The 24,111-nt window shown below is 39.9% G+C and overlaps 1 protein-coding gene across 5 annotated transcripts in view; it reads right to left on the reverse strand.

Annotated features, from left to right (window-relative positions):
• The window catches only part of larp1 (La ribonucleoprotein 1, translational regulator), a 45,593-nt gene that overhangs the window by 7,859 nt on the left and 13,623 nt on the right, over positions 1-24,111 (reverse strand). The window contains exons 2-13 of one of the 5 annotated variants that reach the window (XM_046410658.1): positions 17,959-18,023; positions 16,860-16,925; positions 12,577-12,648; positions 8,422-8,578; positions 7,016-7,150; positions 6,311-6,463; positions 4,166-4,328; positions 3,521-3,665; positions 2,801-2,975; positions 2,506-2,672; positions 1,894-1,977; positions 1,222-1,548 (exon numbers count right to left, since the gene is read on the reverse strand). In XM_046410658.1, coding sequence (XP_046266614.1) covers positions 1,222-1,548; positions 1,894-1,977; positions 2,506-2,672; positions 2,801-2,975; positions 3,521-3,665; positions 4,166-4,328; positions 6,311-6,463; positions 7,016-7,150; positions 8,422-8,578; positions 12,577-12,648; positions 16,860-16,925; positions 17,959-18,023 — 1,709 coding nt within the window. Of the gene's footprint in view, positions 1-1,221; positions 1,549-1,893; positions 1,993-2,490; positions 2,673-2,800; positions 2,976-3,520; positions 3,666-4,165; positions 4,329-6,310; positions 6,464-7,015; positions 7,151-8,421; positions 8,579-12,576; positions 12,649-16,859; positions 16,926-17,958; positions 18,024-24,111 lie in introns of all 5 variants that reach the window. The other 4 variants (XM_046410656.1, XM_046410657.1, XM_046410655.1 and 1 more) reach the window with 4 other exon arrangements.

Consider the following 24,111-nt stretch of genomic DNA (forward strand, 5'->3'; position numbering starts at 1 on the left):
GGAAACACACACAAAACAAACTTTCGGTCCTGTGTCAGGTTTCCATATCCAGAAACAGCTCCAACTGGAAGGGAATAAATCTACTCGGGGTCCGGTTTTGGGCAGAAGTTCCTCCAGCGTGACAATGACGTAATGCGGAAGTTTAATTTAATTTGATCCCAAAACTCTTCCACTGACATTCTTGTTGAGTCCTCATTTTTTTAATCAACAGTGAGGGATCATCATTTGTGTTTTTTATGTTGTAGTTTATTTTCAGCACAAACAAACACTTTAAAAATAGACTGTGAAGCCTAAACAGCAGGTTATCTGCACCTTCTCCCCATCTCAACTCTTAACTTTGATTACCAGAAGGATTTTCTAAGCTGCCACTACCTTCATCTATGGTAAATAAAATGTAACCTTTGAGTGGGTGGTGACATAAAATGTAAAAAAAAAACTGGTCCAAACCAAGCTGCTACTTTAAAATAGAAAAGGTTTGGTTTTGAGAACATCTTGGCTTGACTTTATGTCAAAAAGAAATGTGAGAAGGAATGTACTTTTGGAAAGAAGTTATGATGGTTTAGTTCATGAAATTGTTTTTCAGTTGTTTAAAGAGAGTGAATAACATTTGGAATAAGCCAAAAACGTAGAAAAATATTGTTTAATAAAATCTGAGATTACCGTAATTATGTCTGCCTTTAAAGAAAGATTTGTGTGTGTCCAGCTGAGATGAGCTTTACCTTTGGAAAAACGTCAAGTCATGCTGTTGTTGAAAAACTGCTTTGTCAGTTGTGCAAAGTAGTCAATTAAGAAAACTATAAGATTACAATAGATTTAGAAAGAAATACATTTAAATATATATAATATAAATTCTTGCTTAAGTGTTCAACCTGCACAAACATTGTTAGCATCAGATTTGGTGGTGTGCTGAACTACAGGCTAACAGACACTCTTTTCCAGTCTAGTGCCTGGTTTCTGATCTTACTGTTTTAACTGTGGCTAAAGCTATGATGAATATTTGTTTAATAATATAACCAAAGTGGCAGCTGTTTATCAGGGTTTTTTTTTTTCACTGCTTCTAATTGTTTTTGTGACAGATTTAGAAACCGACTGAAGATTTTTCCTCTTAGAAACGGGACCTTAGACATGTACTCTCTCAGCCCATCACGCTCAGCACTCAAATCAAACACCTTAACTTGCAAATAATCCTTCATAGGTCAGAGATGTGAGATGTGACCTCACCTTGATGGTGGCGTACTCTGGCTCGTACGTGTCGTCCCACAGGTCCTGCTCGTAGTAGAAGAGCCCGTCGTTGATCACCTTGACCAGCTCGCTGGTCAGCTTGGCGCGTGATGTGTGCTGTCCTGTGCGGTCGCCCCCAGGATGTTTCCTCAGATAGGGCGGCGTCTGTGTCACAATCAAGATCTTGTTGACGTCGTGGTCGTCGATCTCACCGTCCGTTTCCTCATCTGACCAGTCGGTGAAGGTATTGCGCCGCCCGTCCATCTGCTCCATCTCCTCGTCGAACATAAAGTCAAGCTCCTCAGGCTCATCCTGCTCTACTCCGTCCTGAAAAATAAAATATTAAAAAGGTGCTGGCTGATTATTTGTGTTCATGTTTTGATTCCCATGTTTGATCACTTCAACTGTGTGATGATTGAGCATAATTTAACAGCCAAACAACAGAGCTACAATGAAAGAAGGTAATAAAATAACAGAAAATAGAAACAACTAATCAGTTAATTGATTAGTTGATCTTCAGAAAATTCTGCAGGATAATTATCATAATCAATAAGTAATTTATCGAGTAAACTACCAAATATTCAGAGTTTTCAGACCAAATCATTAGTTGTGGCTCTAAAAACGAATACAGAAATATTTGAATAATAAGTTGAAACACACTGTCTTAATCACCTTATTTCCTGGGGTAGCAGGGGAGGGTGAGGGGCCAGACTGGGGAGGCAAGGAGCGAAGTGAGTCGTCCTTTTCCTTCTGCTCCTGCAATGAGGGGGCCTACATCAGTCAACCAAAATCGACCGCATAGGAGGAGGAGGGGGAGATGACAGAGGCATGAACAAAAGTGAATGGATGGAGAAATGAGCTTTGACATGACAGAATAAGAATGAGGACAAGGCAAACTGATTTAACAATAGTTTTGAATAATAAATTAAATGCAAGTGCGAGTGGCTGTGAAGATGAAATTCATTGGTTTAGCATTAACAGTGTCTGAATGAATGTGTTTTGTTATCAGTTCATCATGTTTTCTATGATGAAAAATGTCAATCTCATTTATCAAAGCCAAAAGCGAAGTATAATTGTTTGGCACAAAGACTAAATGCGTTTTTCATGAAATATATTTGAGGAAAAGAGACTCTTTTTGTTATCTCTTTTGTTGTATAATTTCAAAATCGATTATTAAGAACTTATTAAACTTTTTTCACCGACATTGTCCATGAAAACCCACTGGATGAAAAAATGAAACTCATGCGAATGAACGGCCCTGAACTTCACCTTCTCTGCGCTGACCTTGGTTCTGGCTGGGGAGGGTCTGGGCCTCTTCTTGACTTCAATCCAGGACTCAGAGTCCAGGTCGGGGAGGCTGGCGGAGAGGCCCTTGGGCATCGTCTTGAGGTTGGAGATATCTGATTCAGTTTTGGTCTTCTGCTGTACAGGTGTGGAAGCTTTGGGAGACCCTGATTCAGACACATTTTAGATACATTTACCATACCTTTAAGATGCAGAATGGGCATGTCAGAGAAAAAAAAAAACATCTTGTTTCCTGACAGATGACAGAAAATGAGGTTAATGCAGAATAGTTCACCTCTGGGCTCCTCGGTCAGCTGCCTTGGGACAAACTCGGGACAGTTGATGAGCTGAGAGAAATCTGTGTGGGTCTGGTTAGGTACGGTCAGACCCGGCAGAGGCCACTTCTCTGGGTCCACCTTCCTACGGATCTTCATGTCGATCACTTCCACTTCCTTACTGTCCTTCAAAGCCTTAGAGGACAGATGGAGGTCAGTTAGCCAATGCAAAACAGAGCTATAGTCCTACCCTATCACAAAGAGATTATAATTCCAGGCAGCTACAGGACCTGCCTCCTTTTCATGCCTGACTTTGGCGATACTGGAAATTATAAACCTAATTAAAGGAAAAGCCTTTGGGAAATACTCTCATTCGGTTTCTTGCTGCTATAACACAAAGACAGAAATACTCCAAAATCTTGTGGAAAGCCTTCCCGGAAGACTGGAAGCTGTTATAGCTGCCAAGCTGTTCATGTATTTAGAATACAATGTGATTAAAGTTGCTGTTGGGGTGATGGTCAGGCTTCCCAATACTTCTGTCTATATAATGCAGCTAGCCTCTGTCCAACAGAAACAAAGTCAGTCTGCAAGCAACTTGTAAAGCTCATGAATTAACATGTTGCATCTTGTTGTTTTTAATCTGACAATTAGCCGGTGTATTCTAATCAAGATTATTTTTCCTCCAACTTCACTGGTCACTTTTCATAAGACTGATCAGTGAGTCAAAGAAATGCGCTTACTTCCAGAATGAGGCTGACGTCAGTGGTGAGGGCCTGCACTCTGTGGAAACTGGCGATAAGTCCGATGGGCAGGAAGCCCTCCTGATCCATTTTCCTCCTCAGGAAGAAGTCTCGCTCCAGGTTGTCCAGGCTGAAGTAGTACTCGCTACAGGGGTGAGAGAAACAGGGTAACAACCAGCATTATTTAGAAGATACTGACAAATCAGCCGCTGTTTGTTGCCGTTTTCTCACTTCTTGGTGTAACGTGGGAAGAGCCAAAGACACAAGTTAAAAAAAAAAGACTGAAGTGAGGCAAACAAAAAAGGACAAGACGAATACAAAGCACCCAGTCAGATGGCGTGGAGGAAGAATTAAAAACAGGAAGAAACAACATGAGGCTGCATTAATGAGATAGCAAATATTTAGTCAAAACACTGAACCGGGTTCTGTTTTTCAACTGTGCTGCACATAAGCAAATACCTTCAAAAAAACTGCTCATCATAAACAGAATATTTGACAGGATTTCAAAGTCTCTGGGTAACTTCATACAGATGTAAACTGAAGGGATCACTGGGTGCACAGAAGGAAACTGTTAAGCTCCGTCAGTCAGGTGCAAAAACATCTACTGCCTTAACCTGCTGGCATTGTTATGTTCTGTTAACTTACATCTGCCTTTTGATGTAGTCCTTCAGCAGGTCCTGATCGACTGAGTAAAGGTCGTTGCTGCTCATGTTGTCATAGTAGTAGGTCACTGTGTTGCTGAACTTCTGGCCATAGGGTCCATCTTTCATATCGTAGGACTTGTAGCTGTAGTTGTAGTCATAGTGACCTTGACAGGACGGAAACAATCAGTTAGATGGATTAACAGAGATGTATAGCTAGGGTCATTATTTAGTTCTCTAAAATTACAAATGAATTCTGTTCCATGTTGTCTTTTCAAATGTAGATACGATATCCAGCTTCCAAAGAATATTTCAATGACCTTCAAGGGCATTTATTTTGACAGCAGCTATGAGTTTTCTCATCCAGCAGTTGTTTTCATGTCTCTTACAGTACAAGCATTTTAGTTTTGCAGCTGGCAACACAAGGCCTTGTGTTGTCTTCTGCCAAATAAAAGAAGCTGTCATTTCCAAGATTTCTTTGAATTTAAATTTCAGGAGAAGCTGCAGGATGTGAGGACGCGACTGACAACAGAATTTAAGGTTACCATATGAACAAAACCAATTGTTCTTTTAGTAGAATATGAAGAGCTACGCTAAAATATATATACAGTACAAAGAAACAGGTCTCCTGCAGCTTCTGTGTTGGGGTTTTATTCTATTCCAGACATTAAGAGGGGGAACATAAAACTGTCATCATAAAAACAAGAGCTTAAAGAGTGAATGTAATCACTGACAAATACAGAATGTGTTTGGGTATGTACGAGCACACACACGAGAGCGGAGTAAATGCACAAAACACAAAGTTCACCTGCTCAGCATAAACTCTGAACCTTTCTTCAATGATGCTGAAAGTCAACACTGCGTCCTCAAGGAGACATAAAGCTGGACTCAGCGGATGAGTCACTTATTTCTTCCTCCGGGTTGTTTGTTTTACCTCTCACGTTTTTCTACCCTATTATAAATTTTTAAAACGCAGGAGGGGAGGAAGCAAACAGACGGTGCGATTGAGACGAGGGGAGACGGCGAGGGAGGACAACGTGCAGGAAAAGAGAGCACAACAGGGAAGAGATGGAGAATCCTGCCAAAACCAACAGGCCTTCAGGGAAACCTGCTTCTCCTGCTCGGTCCAAGGCCTTTTCCTCTTTCCAACACTCTCTGGTTGTTACTGCACTTTTCTTTCTTTTTTTTATTATTTGTACTGTAGCCTCTGTGGGGCCAGTTTAGGGTCTCCAACCACCAAGTTTGCGGGTCAGCCCAAATGCAACCAAAACTACACAAAACTTTCTAGATCTGTCAGACAGTTAAGCTGTGAAACAAGGAGAGGATAGAGAATATTTAAAGAGCTTGACATATGGTATGTTTACTGTCTATTTTTAGCTGAGAGTCAGAAGACAAGTTGATGCCATTCTCATGTCTCTACACTAAAGCATTCGATAAGTTGAGCTAATTGTGACAGTTAGCCTGGCTCTACTTAAAGTAAAAACTCAAGACAGAACCAGGCTAGTTTATTTAATCCAAGGAAAAGAAATACAGAGTCCTGTATGGGAGGTCCTGTATACAAGGTCCCGTATGGGACTCAGCTGCTTCACAGTGGGTCCTAACGGAGCTTTAAGCAATCAAACTGCCACACCTGTGACGACATGTTACCTCTTTCTATCAACATCAGCTCTTTACTTTGAAAGGCTTAGTGATGATTTGCTTTGTTAGATTGATTTTGTTAACCTCAGTGCTGAGATCAGAGTTGTGAAAAGTTCTCTTCATTGATGTTTAGTCAGAGAAGAGACATGAAGAGCTCATCACTTCTACAGCATGTCTGCAGGTTAGAGTTGACTAAAACATCCACTGAACATATTTGACCTTTGGGCCTTTTTAAATCCTGTTATTTTTAGTTCGTGTTTGATGTGCGTGTCTCTGTGAACTGCTAATGTGACACATTCTTGCACCTCTGCTATAAAGCCAAGTAACTGCAGCAGTACTAAAAAGGTTCCTGGTGGTGACAGACACACCGGCAGCAGAAATCCTCACTAATATTTTTTCAGAAGACAAATCAAAAAAGAGACTGGTTCTATTTTTAAGCACTTCTTGAGGTCGGACAAACTGGTAGTGATGTTGTATTTTTTGTGTTTTAAAGTCATTTCTGCCCACATACCTCTTACACCACCTCTGCCTCGTCCCCGGCCTCTTCCTCTTCCACGTCCACGACCTCTGAACCCTCCGCGGAAGGGCGCTCCCTCACTCTTCACGCTGGACACCTCGTCGTGATCGTCGCGCCACTCCCGCTCGTACTTTTGACTGTGCCAGTCTGCAGGGAAACCAATGACCTTCCAGTCAGCACAAACACATGACCACACTAGCAGAATGAAACCGATACCAAACGGATTTTGGTGCAAACAAAGTTGTGTAAGAAAAAACGAAAAAAAAAATGAACGGTCAGCTACTGCAAACAGCCTGTAGAAGTGGACAGAAAGAGGTTGCTGTAAAATGTTAATCTTCCTCATACAAACAGATCACATGTTTTTTCAGATGAGAAAACACAATTTAATTTCTCAGTGAAGACAAGAAAGTTATTTATACTATACATATTTAAAGAGCCAAGGTGTCAAAGCAGAAGTAGCAGACTATTAGAGGCACACACACATCTCTCCACATCCTGCTGTTGAGTCATATATGCTGTCTCAACCATGCGTACCAACACATCAACTAATGCACATGCAGCGATGCAGACACAACCGGTACAGTAAAGGTGGGATTTCAAACCCATTTCGAGATACTTTCTCGCTAGCATCTTTGAGACATTCACCCCTCTGTCACCTACAGAAAGAGACCTGAACAAATGTCAACATCACAGACTGACCTCTGAGGTCGTTCCTAGCGTTGGGTGGCAGACGAGGGGTTTCGTTCTGTCTGCTGTTGTTCCTGGAAGCCGAACGCTCCCTGGGACCCTCGGACTTCACCTCGATCATCAGGGGAACCCACTTCTGCTTGTTTCCTATTTGTAACGACAAGGACAGGCAATGAAGTTTGTCAGCATTGACATAATCATGGGTTTTCACTTTTGAAGCCAAATATTCAACTGGAAATATATCAGCAGGACAATGTGAACCTTTATCAAAAAACACTGTTTATTTTCTACCCAAATTCAAGGATGCTTGATTCTCAGCTGTACACTAAAGAAGTTTACCAGCCAGATGTTTTGTTGGCACAGAAAGACACCTCTGGATGGATAGGTGATTTTCACAGAATTTAGTTACTGGATGTGTTACATTTCAGTTAAGAAAAACTGGGATCATGACTGCTGAAGCTCAAATTGGTGAAAAAGTATGGAGTCTCAAGCGGTACCTCCACTGACCAGCAGGGTGCATCACTGATCTGCTTATAGCAACATCTGGCTGTAGCTGATGTTGCATGGCTGTGTGACAGATACCAAATGCAATGGGAGAGAGTAAACGACAGCCAGTTTTGAGTGACGTGGCCCTGTGTCTACGTGCTGACTCAGGAGATGAATGAATGGAGGAGAGAGAATTAAGGACTACAGCTTATACATTGATTAATATTTTCACAAAAGCAATGTGGGGAAATTAGTTTGAAGAGCTGCTCAAACAGCAGAACAAAATATCAGATCTGTCTGAAGTCCATCTGTCACCAGTACTGCAGCAACACTGTCAATCGTTTGTGTAATTAATGAAGATTCAAAGCTTTGTTAGTGTTTGGCTTCGATGCTGAGATCAGAGTTGTGAAAGTTCTCTTCATTGAAGTTTAGTCAGAGAAGAGACATGAAGAGCTCATCACTTCTACAGCATGTCTGCAGGTTAAACCTGACGGAGCCGCCTCCAGTCCACATAACTGTCTTCAGTCTTTGTTGCCCTTTCCCATTTAGTTTGCACTGTAATAATTTGATTTATAATAAAACATGTATTCAAGGAGTCACGAAAACACCTTAGGTGGGCAGTTTGGCACTCACATTACAGCCACGTTTGGAGTGAATATACCTCTGTGGAAAAAATGCAGTAAGTTGGGAATCGTATGTTTAAATATTAGCTATTTGTCTCCACGCAAATATACGGACTTCACCTTTTCAACCTTAGTTTTACTGACAGCATGTCGACATTTTCATCTACAAATTTTGATTTGTTGGTTAAAGGCAGTCATATCTAGGTGCACAGCAGACATTCTAACTTGTCACAGCAGGAAAAACCTACTAGGAGGACTTCATAACAGCAACAACGGCTCAGTTCTACTACGTGTCCAATCCATATTCACCTTTTTTCTTCGGTCCATTCTTCTGCGAGTCGTCATCGCCGTTCTTCTCCTCTCCGGAATCGTCCGACTTGGCCTTCAGGTTCTCCTTACTCTCCTCGATGATCTCCCTCTTCTCCTTTGACTCCTTCTTGGTCATCGTTGTAGTCTTCTTATGACCCTGGAGAGGAAACAGGTTCAGACGGTTCAGACAGAAGAGCTGGAGAAACCATCAGGCCTACCAAAGGAGGCTCAGAATTACAGGGAAACTTTGCACCAAACTACTGTGGCTAACATGTTTATAAGAAACATGAAATTAGCTGAAATTAGTGTCACAGGCACAATGTTATATGCTCACACATTCACACACATTTTCTGATTTAGCAGAGTGGAATCCGACCTCTAAAGCCAGATTTCTTTGTGTTAAAAAAAATGCAAAAGATTACAGTCAGGCAACAGACAATTTGATTGGACCACCCAAAACAATGGATGTCCAACCCTAACTTTGCAACATATCTATCAGACACTGTAGAGCTATGCTAGTTATGTCAAGCTTGGGATTTCTGAAGAAGCTGAAGTGGTGAGCAAGGAGCTCTGGGTATCCAAAGAGTTTGAAGAGTGTATTGTTAGCCTACAACCCCAATTCCAAAGTTGCAAAACCAAGGGGAAAAATACAGAAGGTGATCATTTGCTAGTCCTTTTGACATATAACCAATTTAAAAACAGTCCAAAGGAAATATATTTAACGTTTTACAACAACAATGTCACAGTAATTCTAGACTCATTCTGAGTTTCATGCCAACAACACATTTCAAACAACTTGTAACACTGGCAACAAAAGACTGGGAAAGTTATGGAAAGCTCAAAATACACCTGGAAGACTCCACAGGTAAACAGGGTCACTGGTAATATGGTTGGGTATGAAAGGCTCAGTCATTCACATGCAAAGATGGGTTGAGGTTCACCACTAAAGGAAATTATGACAAGGCCTCGGGAACACTTTGTAAAACTGTTGATGGTAAATACAATTTCATTGCAAATTATTTAGTTCTGTTTTAATTTAGCAGCATCAACACTTTTTGGAAACCACAGATGTACCATAAAAGAGTAATGAAAACAATGAAAAATAAATCCAATAAGTAGATTTGAGAGAAAAAAACATGAGATTTAACTACACCATAACTAACGTTTTAGTTTGTGGAACTGACAACTTGTAATATTAAAGGTTTTATGTTAATAATCGCATTTTATCCATTCATCTCTCAGGGCCACAATAGAAGTGATCTGGACAAAGCAGACTTGATCTCATTTCATTGATTTAATGATTTAAGCGAAGCAACATGACTTCAACCACCGTCCTCCGGTTAAGCCGAGCGAACACACGGTACAACGTAAATGGCCTTCGCTGGTTATCTTTGCTCACAGAGCCGATATCGTACTTCATTCAAATCAAACAGAGGTCAGCCATTCATGCCTGCGACGGCAGCTCACCTATCAGCAACACACATATCTGCAAAATTTGAGACTCCTCAGGGGTTTGCATAGGAGTCATGCAAAGCGTTCGACTCGAGTCGAGTAACAGGAGATATGACACACTTCGCTTCACACACACACACACACACACACACACACACACACACACACACACACACAAGCCTTGATGTGATCAGTCTTCAAGACATCATATCACATACTAATCTAATCACACTGAACTCAAATGCTGCTCTTCAAACATGCACTGTAGTTCTTAACATCACTGTTAGAGTTTCACCAGACATCAAAGAGGATTAAAAGAGGCATAAGCAGTTCTGTTACATTCGGAAAACCTTGCAGATGTGTGAATTAGGGTATAAAACAGTTTGAAAATGTTGTGATTAGACAACAAAATTAAGCAGCCGGGCTGTAGTGCTTCTGATTCTTCTTCTCCTTACCATTTGGTTTGTTTTCAGGGATGAGACTGAACAAAAAACAGGTTAGAGCTGTATATTTAATGAGCTTTAATACTTTCCATTTGACAGGTGAAGGAGGATCTGCCCAGACTACACTTTAATAGAACCTGTATTATTTTATTTATACACTTTATAACACTTAATTGAACCCAATACTGTTTTTGCTAAAGTTTAGTATTGTGTTACAACCATTTAAAATATGGAAAACACTGCTGCTTCATCAGTCTGTGAAAGTGATGGCTTCTCGTGTCCACCTCATCCTTGACAAGAAGTTGCAACAGCTTAAAACCTGCTGGGTGAAAATCTTAATTAGTGGGCATTGTGGACGCCGGCTCGGACTTTTCACTAATGAATACCTCAATATAATGGTTTCATTATTTAATAGTGAACTGTGCTGCATATTTTTAAATCATATTTTTTGTCTGACAGTGCACAAGCACAGAAGATCTAATTCCTCATATGTTGTAAGTTTTTTTTTTGCTATATGTTCATCTGATCCTGTTGTTGGCATGAGTGAAAATTAAAAATAAACGGAGGAAGTGCTAGTTTGATTGTTACTGTGGCTGTGAACGACTTCCTTTTTTCCCCTTGTTGTTACCTCTTCTGCCCCAAACTGTAAGACGGGGAATTCGTCTCTGAAATTTCATGAGGAGATGATCTTCTATAATTTTAAACTGATGCTTTCACAGGCTTTCCTGGTTTATCAGACCAGTTTAAAAGAAAGAAGCAGGCGACATACTGAACAGACAGTGATGAAGATGAAGTCGGGCTTCTGATGATAACAGAATCCAGTGTGAAGCTGGTGTAATGTGCTTGAAGCTTTAAACACTACAGCAGGCCGTGAACTGAGTGCAAATGTAGATTAACTGGTTTATGAAACACCAGCCAAAGGGAGAATAAGGCAGTGTTGACAGAACCCTCCCAAGTGCAACAAGATAAAGTCAAACTGAAAATAAAATGCATTTTGTCCAAAACACATCTGAACATCATAAGTGTTGGTTTTGATTTAAGTTCTCTTATTTGCTCACAATCGTGGCAGTCAAAAACAGGAAACATAAATTTTTATTTATTTCGATGAAGTGACGGCACATCAGTTCCATCAGGCTAAACATTTAAACAGCTGGGGGGCAAAGTTAATACTTGCTGAGTGTTTGATCTAAGCACTTTGTACATTACTTGGTGTTACGGGGATTTTTAATCTATAATTACTTTTTCGACAGTCTGGAAAGTTGCTCTCACATGCATATTTGCACCAGCGAAAGAGAGGTGGCTAACGCAAGCTGATGCTGCTGAGGTTAAATACCAACAGGCTTATTTGTCTGTTTAGATTAAGGAGTGCAGTAAACTGGAACAAATTTTGTATTTAAAAAAAAAAATACGACACCACCTCAGTTTTTCAAAGAAAGTTACACTGTGGCTTGTGGTAAAGGCTTAAGGATATCTTGAATACACTGTGTGGCTCCAACAGTGGTATAACATCACGTGGAAATAAATTTTGAGCTTTCTTGTGTTATCTCAGACATTTAGTCCTCTTTCTCTCTCTGACAGTGTGTCAGATGAACTAAACTAGATGAAATACTCCTTTGAATAATTTTGGATGATCACAGTATTAAGTGTGCAGGAGATGATTCAGCTGAGCTGACCAATTACAGCTAAATAGCTCATTTGGCCAATAAAAACAGAATTTAGCACATCTGCATTTTTCTTCCGGAGCAGAGGATACGGACTACCATATTTTTCTTATCTCTGTTTGAAGTTGTACACCCACGTGCAATATCTATTGAGTACTTAGGAGCAAGTAAAGACACTTATGAGATGTAGCGCCAACAGGAGTTTAGCTGGGTGGTGTTAGAGTATGTGTGCAAAAACTATCAACTCCACAGTTTGCTGTAAAACTGAGAGCAAAATGAATTAAACATGACAATTTACTTTAGTCTTTGTTGTTACTTGGTCACAAATATTAAATACAGCAATTTGTGGAATTGACACAATACAAAAATATCAACATTAAACCCAGTAGCTTCGATTTTCTGGATGGAGTAAGTTTAATGTATCCGCACACAAAAAGTGAGAAGAATTCAACTCACAATTTGAATAAGAGTAGGATTTAACTGATTATGAGTTTTCTTTCTTGTGTGTGTGGTGTTGAGTTTTTAGATGTCCAACTTGTTAGAGATATCATAAGCAGGTAGGCAGGCTGCAGGTTTCATACGCTGCATGTTGAACTTACAGTGGATCTCCACGAGTCTCTGACCTGCCTGACAGTCGGCGGGCAGGACACGGTCCGTGTCACTGCCTCGATCTGAACAGAGGGAGGGAAGAGCAGTTTAGAGAAGACAACGAGGTGGACACACACATTCATACTCTACACAGGACATGTACACAACATTAAGTGTACAATGTTGAACTTGTACGCAGCCAAAAATGGATCTGAGCATGAGGATTGAACTTCAGTGTCTCTGCACTTTTTCAGGCCCCAAAATGAATTCACAAAGTCATCAGTGAGTTTCTTCCATGCAGTTACAATATGGTCATTCTGTGTTATGATGGAGTGAAGAAAACTTAACTACTGCCTGAGCATGATGGCATTATGCTTCTTCCTGCACGCATCAAACACACCGAAAATACCAAGTGGATGCTGCACAAGCTGTGGATAACAAAAAGCATCTGCTGCATCTACTGAGCTCCCTCTGGGTTTCATAAAGTATATCCCATTTCATTTCAGGAGCTAAATGACTACTGCTGTGCCATTACATCAAGGCAGGCATACCTTTTTGTTTTGCCTTGGATTCTGCACAGATAGGAATAAGAGGCAATTATTTTTAGTGAGAACTGTATAAGTTTGAAATGGTAGGAAACAAACATTAAAGTGGACGTATGAGCTCAGGTGTGACGGGTGTAGTGCCTCTTCCTGAATCAATGGAAATGTGTGGTGTAACGGCTGCTGAAAAAATGTCGACAGCAAAGCTGAGATCAGAGAGATGCTGATTCATTCTTCTTCCACCACCACAGGAAGGTGAAGCTTCTGTTACTTGCACACTGGCGGCACTTACAGTTTAAACCGTCACCCAACATAAGAAATCAACACAACACAGAGCATCTTTTCCCTAAACAAAATGGGGGAGATAACAGATAAACAAATAGTTTGTTTACCATATTTTTATGTTTAGTTTATCATTACCATAACACAACAGGTGGTGGAGTGAGTGTAGCTGGTTTGATTTTCTGGAGGACTGTGTGGTGAACACTTTGCTGACTAAAACCCACCACCCTGCCACTAAAGACATTTCTGTTAAAAAAGGCAGAAGTTTGTAAAGACAGAAAATGTCATGACAGATAGCTACGAAAGAGTTAGACTCTAGTTAGTTACAGTTAGATTATTTTAATATTTATTGGATCACTGTTATCATTCCTCTTGATCTCTTCCCCGAATGACTGAAAATACAAGTAAAATACAAGGAATAACAATCTTCCTCGTTTTGAGCAAAAATTCTTTTTAAAGTTGAAGCTCATGTGATGTCTTCACACACATACACACACACACACACAATGCAATGTTGGAAGTTCCCCACTCGATTAGTCTGACTGAGACTGCAGAAGCCTCATATTAGTTCTGACTGAGCTGAAATGTTTTTTTCCCCAATGAACTGATGGCTCGTTTAATGTAGCGTAACAACTAACAACTGTTTTCAATATAGACTGAGTTTCCATTTATTTATTCAATGAATTGAAATACCTGCCCCCCCCACCCCAAATGTTTTGTTTGGTCCGATCAACATTTACAAAGTATTAAATTTACAATCAATCATGTTAAAGAAAAGCAACAAATTCTCACATGTGCAACCAGCATATGACAAATGAAAGAGATCAAAATAATAAAAATAACAGAATCCCAGAGTCTGCGGTGATAATGTCACACTGATTTTGAACCCAAGCGTATTCAAGTCAAGCAACAGAGGAAAGCAAAGCATGCTCACATTTGAGAAGCTGAACCCAACTTATTCTAATTCTTTCAAAATAATGTGTTATTAACTGCTTCGGCACAACATTATTTGGCTTTATGTGTCACGTGTTGACATATGCTGCACATCTTAAATTTCTGCTGCCTACTCAACAAAGACATAAAAAAGTGTTTGTGGTCCTTTAAAGGCTTCTGTCACACCAGCCTGCTACTGAAGTCAGTTCTGCTCTCGTAAATGGTCCTTTCTGCACCCACGTGCCGGAGAAAGAAAGCTACAAAAGTAAATTCATTCAAGTAACAGAGTCGTCAATGAGCTCTCAATGTGGACATTTTTATTTTAAACTATGAAACATACAGGACACAACCCTGCAATCAAAAACTCCTCCTTCATCAAATTTCAGAGTCTGTTTCCCAGTGTGTAGAGTCTGCGGCATTCAGTGACTGATTTACGGCTTTAAAAGTTACGTGATGGGCCATGAACTCCAGCCCTCCCCCCAAGAATAGCAGCAGCGTCGATCCAGGAGTGGTTTAATGAAGGGAATCCCTAAAAGGACATCCTTTCCCAGGCCTTGGACACCATCTCTAAACTCCGCCCCTCCCCACCTACAATTTCTGCCACCGGACCCACCGGTTATTCCTGGCTCTGCTAATGTGACCCACATTTTCCAGGTTGAGGACACGGGGTCCAAGTCATGTTCGCTCAGACCTGGCTACCTAAATAGGGGAGGTAACTGGGGGTTGCTCTCCGGTGACACACCATCACCCAGAGATCAGAAATAGAAAACGTCACTAAGAGGTGATTGACTGCCGTTGCTACAGTAAGGCGAGACAAATTGGACACATCCCCTGTGGGCCATGGGGGACGGGGGAATGTAGGGGAGGGGGTCAGTGTGTTATATGCAGGATGAAGGGTACTATGGACACCTGAGCTGAGCAGGTCTGGACTGGAGCTTGTATGTGATGGGTATTTCAGGAAAATCGGAACTGAGAGCCTCCAGCCACGAGGAGCCAACAGTCTGCAATAATTGGTTAACCTTTATTAGGGCTGCAACTACTGATTATTTTTATTACCAATAAATCTTCTGATTATTTTTTCCACTAACCGACTGTTTGGTCAACAACATGTCCAAACCAAAATTAAAAAACGGCCATCACAATTTCTGAAAGGTGTAATTTTGAAATGTCTTCTTTTGCTTGACAAAAAAATTCAGTCAATTAATTAGAGACTAAGAAAAGCTTGTACATATTTAGAGATTTCTGTATTATTTTCTCAATTTACTGAAATGACTAAACTGTCCAAGAGGCCCAGCTGTGATGATCTCTATCCTTTAAAAAGTAGAAACGAGCAGCAGCACTGAGGACACACAGTTGAGGTAGCGACTGCTGCGACGACTGCTGTGTCTGGACGTGCTGTTTAACCGTGTAATTACAGCCACAACCACTAAAATACCCATCGTTGAAAGCTAAATACTTCCTCTACAGCAAAGTGAAGCAGCACAAGCTGAGCTGCTCTTTCTGACTGGCTGGTGACTATTACAACGTGAGACTTACACACTCTATACTGGCATTGTACCGAAGTTTACTGGTATTGGGGCAACCCTTGTGTAAACTCAACGGTATCGTGATATTTGACTTTGGTTTGACTTTGATCACAGAACTCTAAATGCCTGCATGCTTAATATATTTCTTAAGTTCTAATCATGCGTTCGATTTTAGGTTAACTGTTCAGTTATCCATTATATGCTAAAATATATATTTTTTTAAATCTCATATTTTTACATCAAAATATTTCTTTCCCTTCTTCTGTTTACACCAATTCGTGCAGTCTTATGTGGGGACACTTGCTAACTGGCCACTTTTCCAGCAGTTGGGAAACAGAGGGGACTTTTCTTGACGTGTACATTTAACACATTTACTACCAGACTGACAAGTCACTGCTGATGGTTGACAGTGTGTAATGCATTCACAGCAAAACTTTTCAGCCCCTCGCTGTTACTCTCTCAATCACATAATCACTACTCACACACATTTTCTACTCAGGTGCTAAGCCACTTTTATAACACCAACTATAACACAAGTACGCAAGATAAAGGTCACCCCAACCCCCAAAGACCCACACAGAAGTGTCTCCTGGGATTTAAACGGGTCATTTAAATCATTTTTTGAACTCAAAAGGAGTTGAGGAGGTGAGGAGCTTGCATTTCTAGTTTTGTGCAAGTAAATAATGTTCTGTAATGTAACTATACTGATGGAAAGCATTCATTAAACAAATGTCAAGGTGTCTGGTTGTTTAAGATGATATCACTGTATCATCTCCCTGCAGCTAAAAATCTATGGATGTGCTGCAGCAAAGACTCTGTGTCCTGAACAACTGACAGAGACACAAAAAATGCAAGTCTAATGCTAGAGTAAATGTGGAATAAAATATATTATTATATGGATAATTTACTGAACATGTATGTAAGGGTACATGTATGAAGATCCGTTTGGCTCCACTGCAGAAACTATGAAGCAGTTCAGCGGTGCAAGACTCTCATGGAGTTAACACCTACCTGCATGTCTTTAGTCGCAATCTCCCCTGGAGTCGGCCAGCTGTTGGCATCGCCGAAATCTCCAACCTGAGCAATAATAACAAAAACAAAGTTGAACTAGGAGAAAAGTATCCGCAAGAAACTATTAAATGCAGGACTGTGTCACACACACCATGAGTGTGGATATTACTACTTATACTAAGCACCAAAACAAACTCAGATTTCATCAATGGAAGCATGGCTTGGTGTTAACTTTTTCTTCATTAAGTAAAAGGAGACAAACAGCCGTTATATGTTAAACGAAAAAACGGGTATAACATTTTATTTCAAGGTAGAAAAAATGACTTATTTTTCTTTACACATGTATACAAAGAACTTTGGAGAAGGCAGTACCACTGTGAGGACTTAAGTCAACCCAAATATAACAAAGACACTCTCTCATTATTATTGTTTTTCAAACATACCTGCTGTCAGCAACCCAACAACCTCCTCTACTTGTTTTACCTTTAGTCCTATGTTGCTTGTGATTTTCCCATTTCCTGTCTTTTGTTTCTGCTGCTCAAGCAAAGTTGTCATAAAAGTTTGTGTTAAAGGTGTGGCTAACAACCCTGGAGAACAACAGCAGAGTGTCTGCAATCAAAGGGTAGGAAATCAGGAATGAAGTCTCTGGGGGAGTTTGCCTGCTTTATCTTCTTCACCAGTGGCTCAACAGGAACTCATCCGAATTCCAATAAAAACGTGAAGGGAGGCCGCTGCACAGCTTGAGGCAGGATGGATAATTACCAGCACTGTGAACACACACACCTTCACTGAGCTCGGAAGAAGGTTTGAACTAGCAAAGATGTTTGAATTGGCCTTGGTCTCGTCGTCTATAATTACATAGAATAAAAGCTGCTTTCTCAATTTATAATCATAGTATATTGGTATTTAACTGCATTAAAACTCAATTTAGAGTGTCTTTAGTTACCAAAATAGTCTAGATGGTGAAATACAGCAAATATATCAGACCAACGGTCAAGAGGGGAAAAAAAAAAGACTTGTTATTTTAAAACAGTATTACTGACTGCATGCACATTAGAGTATCATTATAGCGATTGCATTTCAGGCTGTTTTGTCTTACCTTTCCACCTCGTCTGGCTTTGGGTGGGTTCCCTGCTTTCACCACCTTGGCGGGGCCGGAAGACTCTGTAGAGACACATTAAGATGGCTGACATTACAACCAGCTCTGCCTACATGAACCATCTAAAAAGCATCTGGAAACAGCAGTGAATGGAGAGGAAAGCAGGAGTTTTATCTTAGATGATTCTGATTGGTAAATAGTCTCAGTTTTTGACCACCATGACTCTGTGGCCCCAGTTAAGTTGGGAGCAAAAGTGTTCAGGTATCACAGAAAGAAATCAGCGCAGTCAAAGAGCACAAACTGACAGTTATCAAGTAACCAGTAATTCCAGTAAAACCTGGATCCCATTTAGCTTTGAACGTAGTATTTGGTCATCTTAGAAGGCCAAATTAAACTTTAATACGATAATGAAGATCTGAGGGATCTAAAATCTTCCCTCTTGTTGTCTTTGGCTGCAGTGTCATCACAGTCGGACTCACAGGACCTTTGCCGAGATGTTTACACCAAAAACAAATCCCAGTAAGCTCCTTAAGGACGATCACGTTGAGGGACGAGGCCAGAAAGACTAAGAGAGATGGGAATACAGTCTTTTGGCAAACAGCATCACTAACAACACCAAGAGCAGCAGAGTACCAGGTTTTCATTACAGAGATGAGAAACTAGAAACGTCTGGAGCTGGAAAATGAACCACACGTATCCGACATGAATCTCTTACACACCTAAATGAACTCTTATTTAAATTTTTGATCATACCTTCCGAATCAAGTGGAGTGAAATTGGGAAAAGCTACAACAACTAACTGGAGCAGAAATGATTAGTGAATTGACTGAAACGCAAATAATTTCCATTGTTGAATCTGATAGTTATTCATCGCTCGTTTCCTTGTTTTGATTGTTTTTCCATTTAATATATATATAAAAAAATATATCAGTTATAAGTTATTACATTACTAGGTGTTAACTTCGGAAGTGTTGTTTTGTCTGCTCAGTAGCCCGAAACCCTAAGAAAAGAAACATATCCCAACATCTGAGACGCTCAAAGCTTGTAATTTTTTGCCAGTTTTGCTTAAAACTGATTATTCCATTGTCAAAATTGTTGATGAATAAAACTGATGATGAAATATTATTGATTAGTTCACTAAACAATCGCTAGACTGAAATGCATCTGTGACAATTTTCTGAATCAATAAAATCATTCACGTTATTTATCAAGCAACAGCCAGCCCATTTTATTTTTTCCAGGTTCTAAAATGTGAGAATTCACTGCTGTTTACTGTTTTACTTCATTGCAAATCAAATTTCTTTCGGTTTTCAACTGTGGGGCAAACAACACGAATCTCCTTCAGGGTTTCCCTGCCGTTTTAACGTTGACCAGTTTTGGGCACCAGCTAAGATAGAATAAACTAAAATGAACGAGAAGAGCATCAAAACTAGCTAAATGACTTTTCCCAGATCTAAAGGTTGTAGTTGATCCCGAGTGACTTTTTTATTTTGTCTTCAAGTCCTATTTGTCTGTAAACAGATATGTTAATGATAAAGATGAAATTTAATGATGAAATTTCATCTTCTTTTATTGCTTTATTTTCATTGGATCTGTACCAAATATGTGCCACTGAGTGTTCCACAAACCTACACTTAAATGAACCATGTTATGTGTGAACCATGTGAATATGAATGTCTGAAGCAAGTTGGGCTGTTTACCTCCTTTTTGCATTAATAGCGTCTCTCTATTGTGTGTTTTCTGCATTTGCACAACACCCACTAACGGCTTTACTGCATATCTGGAGCAGACCTCAGCTGCAGTGTGTTCACATGTCAGAGTTTCTCCATCAGCTGATGTTGGGGTACAACAATTTTTCACATTCCTGAGACTAGAAACAGAGAAAAAGAAAATCCTAAACAACAAAAGATCAGGTTGGGTAAAGACACCATCAGAAACTGTCTGAGAATCCAAATTTCTTGACTAGATTTGACAATTACTTTGAATTTCTGAAGGAGCTGGAAGGTGAACTCATCACAGTATGTAAAATGAAACTCAAGAGAAGTGAAGTCAGAAGAAGTGCCAGGGTAAAACAGATCAGAATCGTCTGGCTAAATAAGCACATTAATCTCTGCATTCATTATTCAGAGCTGAACCCAGAAGTCCTCTGACAAAGTGCATGTGGCCAGAGAGGGAGATCAGTGGAAGAGCAGCATCTATACTGTTTCATCTCTTACTTACACAATTAAAATCAGTGGACTTTCCCTTTAAATTTAAGATGGGTTCCAAGTTCCAACTAGTATACAAAAACACTACTCAGCACATCTTTTGATATCGGGGCACAAAATTTAGTCCTAGGCACATAAAATGGGGTAAGATGGTCAAATACAGATATCGTACTGTTTTAAATAGGTGGTATTAAAGAAATACAGATACTGCGATCAAGTCAAACACAGTTCTCTGAAACCAAACACCCCACTGCAATACTGAATCCGGTGCCTCTCGTGTCTCTAAGTGTCCTCCGGTATCTCAGAGATGTAATGCATGTCATTTACTCACAGCGTCATGCGTGACCTCTGAACTTTGAACTTGAGATGTTTGACATGCGAGTCATGCAGTTGAGAAACAGATTTAACTCAAGCTTCCTGACTCTGCACTGCTGACCTTTGCTTCAATTCGTTTGCTCAACTGTATCACGGTCATGTGACCTCCAGAGATTTTCAACAGAAGCTTTAGGGAAGGCTGGAAACTGTGACTTGACAATAAGCGGTATTTATTCCTCGGGTGTTGCCCAAACAAAGCTGACAGACACGGGTGCTCCCATCGGGATTTTTGGGGACAATCACAGTGTGGTGGAAGTATTATCAGCCAATCACCGATCAAAATGTTGTTTCTTTACTATCAGCTATGGTTGTTATTAGAGGCAGAATAAAAAATGCTAGGAAATAAATCGTATATACTTTTGCTACATTTAATTAAACTTTGTTTGTATTTAAATTTATTTAAAACAGATGAAATGTTGACTTTAAGCTGAAAATAAATGAAAAAAAAAAAAAAATCAAGAAAAAAATAAATACACAGGAAACAGAATTTTTCTGTCTCAGTCCTCTCAGTCTGTGTCCTGAAATCACTACTTCGCTGCTTCTATTGTGTTTCCCTTCATCTCTGACAGGAATTTGGTCAAAAGTTTGCTGATGTAAAGTGTCTGCAAACTACTTCCACCTCCAAACTGTACTCAGCGGAAGCACTTCACTACATGTATTTACTGTGAACTTGTTGTGTTTTCACATTAAATTCCAGTTCACTATATCACACTGTGAACAGAAACTCTCAGTCCTGCTGTGTGTTTAACTCAACTGTAAGCTATTAGCTCTGTTAGCTGTTAGCTCCCTGTTGGCCAAACACAAAGCAGGACTCTGCTGCTCATCGGCTGCTAACAGCACACAGAGAAACCATCTCATGTGTTTATCTGATATCAGCTGATAACAAAACATTGGCTGATCAATCTGAACCCCGTTTATTTACAGATTTTCAATATGATAAAACTTTCCCCATTTACTTTAAATGCCGAAAACGTCTTTTGCTGAAGGATTATCAGATCTGTGGGTTGAAATGTTTTTTAAATGTTTCGCACATCATGTCCCGTCACTTGTTCCTCTTGGTTTCTGACAGTCTTCCCTTTTAATATGGTCTATTCATTATTTTCTATAAAGAGGCCAAGTGAACTAATTCAACACTGAAATGTTTGCTTTGTGAGGCTGGCAGCTTAATTTCTTAACCTGCCAACATTTTACTGTTAAATAAAAGCTTCTTACAACCTCGTGATTAAACTCAAACTGTAACTTCAACAGCCTGCTGGTTATGTTAATTATGACTGATGACACCACATGAGTCCACCGTTTTGCCGAAAAAAGTAAAAGGAAAGAAATAAAGACCGGGTTTTCTCTTAAGCATTACCTAACCAGGACCTCAAACCACAACCAGATTCCTTAGAATAAGACTGTATATTCATTGTCCTGACCAGCCAAATTTTTTTTATCCCACTTCAATAAATCTTAATTGAATGAAACAACTACTATCCTAACAGTCAGGCATGCTGTTAGTCACTAAACTCACAAAATCAAATATTTTTCAAAGGCACACAGATTACCTCCACTGTGCCACTTTCTGGTGTGGCCTGATCTCCACACACAAACAAACTGACAAAAACAAATTGGACAGAAAACATAACCTCCTTGCTAGAGGAAAACGTCTTCATAACTTCTCAAATATTCTTCCACTGATTCACTCTCAACCGCACAATGGATAAACTTTGGCCTGAGCAACAACTTTGTGCTAATTTAAGTCAAGGAATCAGACTGAATTCCTTAAGTGTTTATCCACTTTTATCTGCTTAGTTTGAACAGCAGTGTGAAAGTTTCAAAAACAAGGAAAAAAAAAAAAAAAAATCACACTGCCGCTTACTGTGCATGTGTCAGAGACTAAACACACACACACTTCTTGTCAAACACTGATTTACAGTTTGACCATCAGATCTTTGCAGCAAGGAAGTGAAATGTCTTAATGATTTGCCTGATATCGCTGTATTAATTTCCTCTGAAACATTTTTTGAATGCCTCTGAGAGAAGTAGGATGCAGTCTTACTGCCTTGTCATGTGTCTCAAAGTGAAGACCCCAAGTCTCTGACTTGAGAAACAACTTTTACCTTTTGTTTTTTATATCTAGCGCCATCATCACTTCAGTTCAGTTTCAGATTGATGACCAAATTCCTACAGAAAGTAATGACATTCCTCTGTATTTTGTGCCAATTAGCATGCTAATACAATAAACTTAATAAACGTACTAGACATCAGCATTTTGGCATTGCCATTGTGAACATGCAGACATTAGCATTTAGCTCAAAGCACCACTGTGGCTAAGTACAACTTCACAGAAATGCTAGCATGGCTGTGGACTCTAAAACCAGGTTTTCCCTGTGTTGTAGTTGCCCAAATTACAATAAATATGTAAACTGAATAAAAACTGGACTTTCAAAAACTAAATCAGACTCGTAATTGAATTTTGTAGTCCTTCAACCACCGCAACGAGCGGACAAACATTGGTTGTTCAATGATAAACGGCAGGTTTGTCGGGCTCTGCCACATTCTGCTGATCAGCTGAGCCGTGTGCTACGAATCCCCCACTGAAGGCAAGTAGGCATCACTCATAGGGCTGTTCAGTGTTCAGTGCATATCAGATGATATCAGATGATAGTTTAAGGTCAGAGGAGAGCCGCCTAGAGCCATGATGTCTGCCAAGCTATGAGCTGCCGCTCCTCAGGCTGTCACACAGGGTTGTGCATTAATACTAAACATACTCCTCTATAAGTCTTGCTTCTGCGGTGCTTTAAATGCTTCCCAAGTTTCACTGTGAAACAACGCAAGTGATCACCAACTGCATTTCCTACATATCACACATTTTAAAGAAAAGGTGGTTCAGGTTGCTATAGAGACTAATAAATATAAGAAAAAAATTAAAGATATTTTTGAACTCTGCATGTCACAGGCATGTGGCAGAGACCCCTCCCAAATATCTTGGCTTAACTTCCATCTAGTAAATACTGATGTGGTGACTGCTATAACTTGTGAACAACATTCAAACTGCAGCTAAGTCTTGATCATTTTTAAGAACTGATGGGAATTTCCTGTTAGTGATGTTTGCAATGGAAGACATACTATGGAAGTTATTTTTAAAAACTGCTATTTAAAACAAAAAAACAAAAACAAGATTCTAGCAATTTTGTGATTAAGCACTACATTAACAATTAAAAAGCCAATTCTCAATATTTTGTTAACAGTAAAACATACGACGTACAACGTAACCGGTGGATCGCTGGTTCGATTCCCCGTCCCGGTGTCCATGGCTGAGGTACCCTTGAGCAAGGTACCTAACCGCGCTGCACGCGGTGGCCCACTGCCCCGGGTTTGCTGTGTGTGTGTGCACGTCACTTGGGTGGGTTAAATGCAGAGAACAAATTTCATTGGAGTGAGTTCCCTCCAATGACAAAATATGTCACTTTCCTTTCCTACATAAGTTCCAAAGTAAATATCCTACTGAACCAACATATAGCTTATTAACCAGTTACCGGTCTCATTTGTCCAAGTTCCCAGATTTTAGTTTCAGAACTGTGTTAAA

The sequence above is a fragment of the Scatophagus argus genome, chromosome 14 (genome assembly GCF_020382885.2).
Source record: "Scatophagus argus isolate fScaArg1 chromosome 14, fScaArg1.pri, whole genome shotgun sequence".
Taxonomy (NCBI): Eukaryota; Metazoa; Chordata; class Actinopteri; family Scatophagidae; genus Scatophagus; species Scatophagus argus.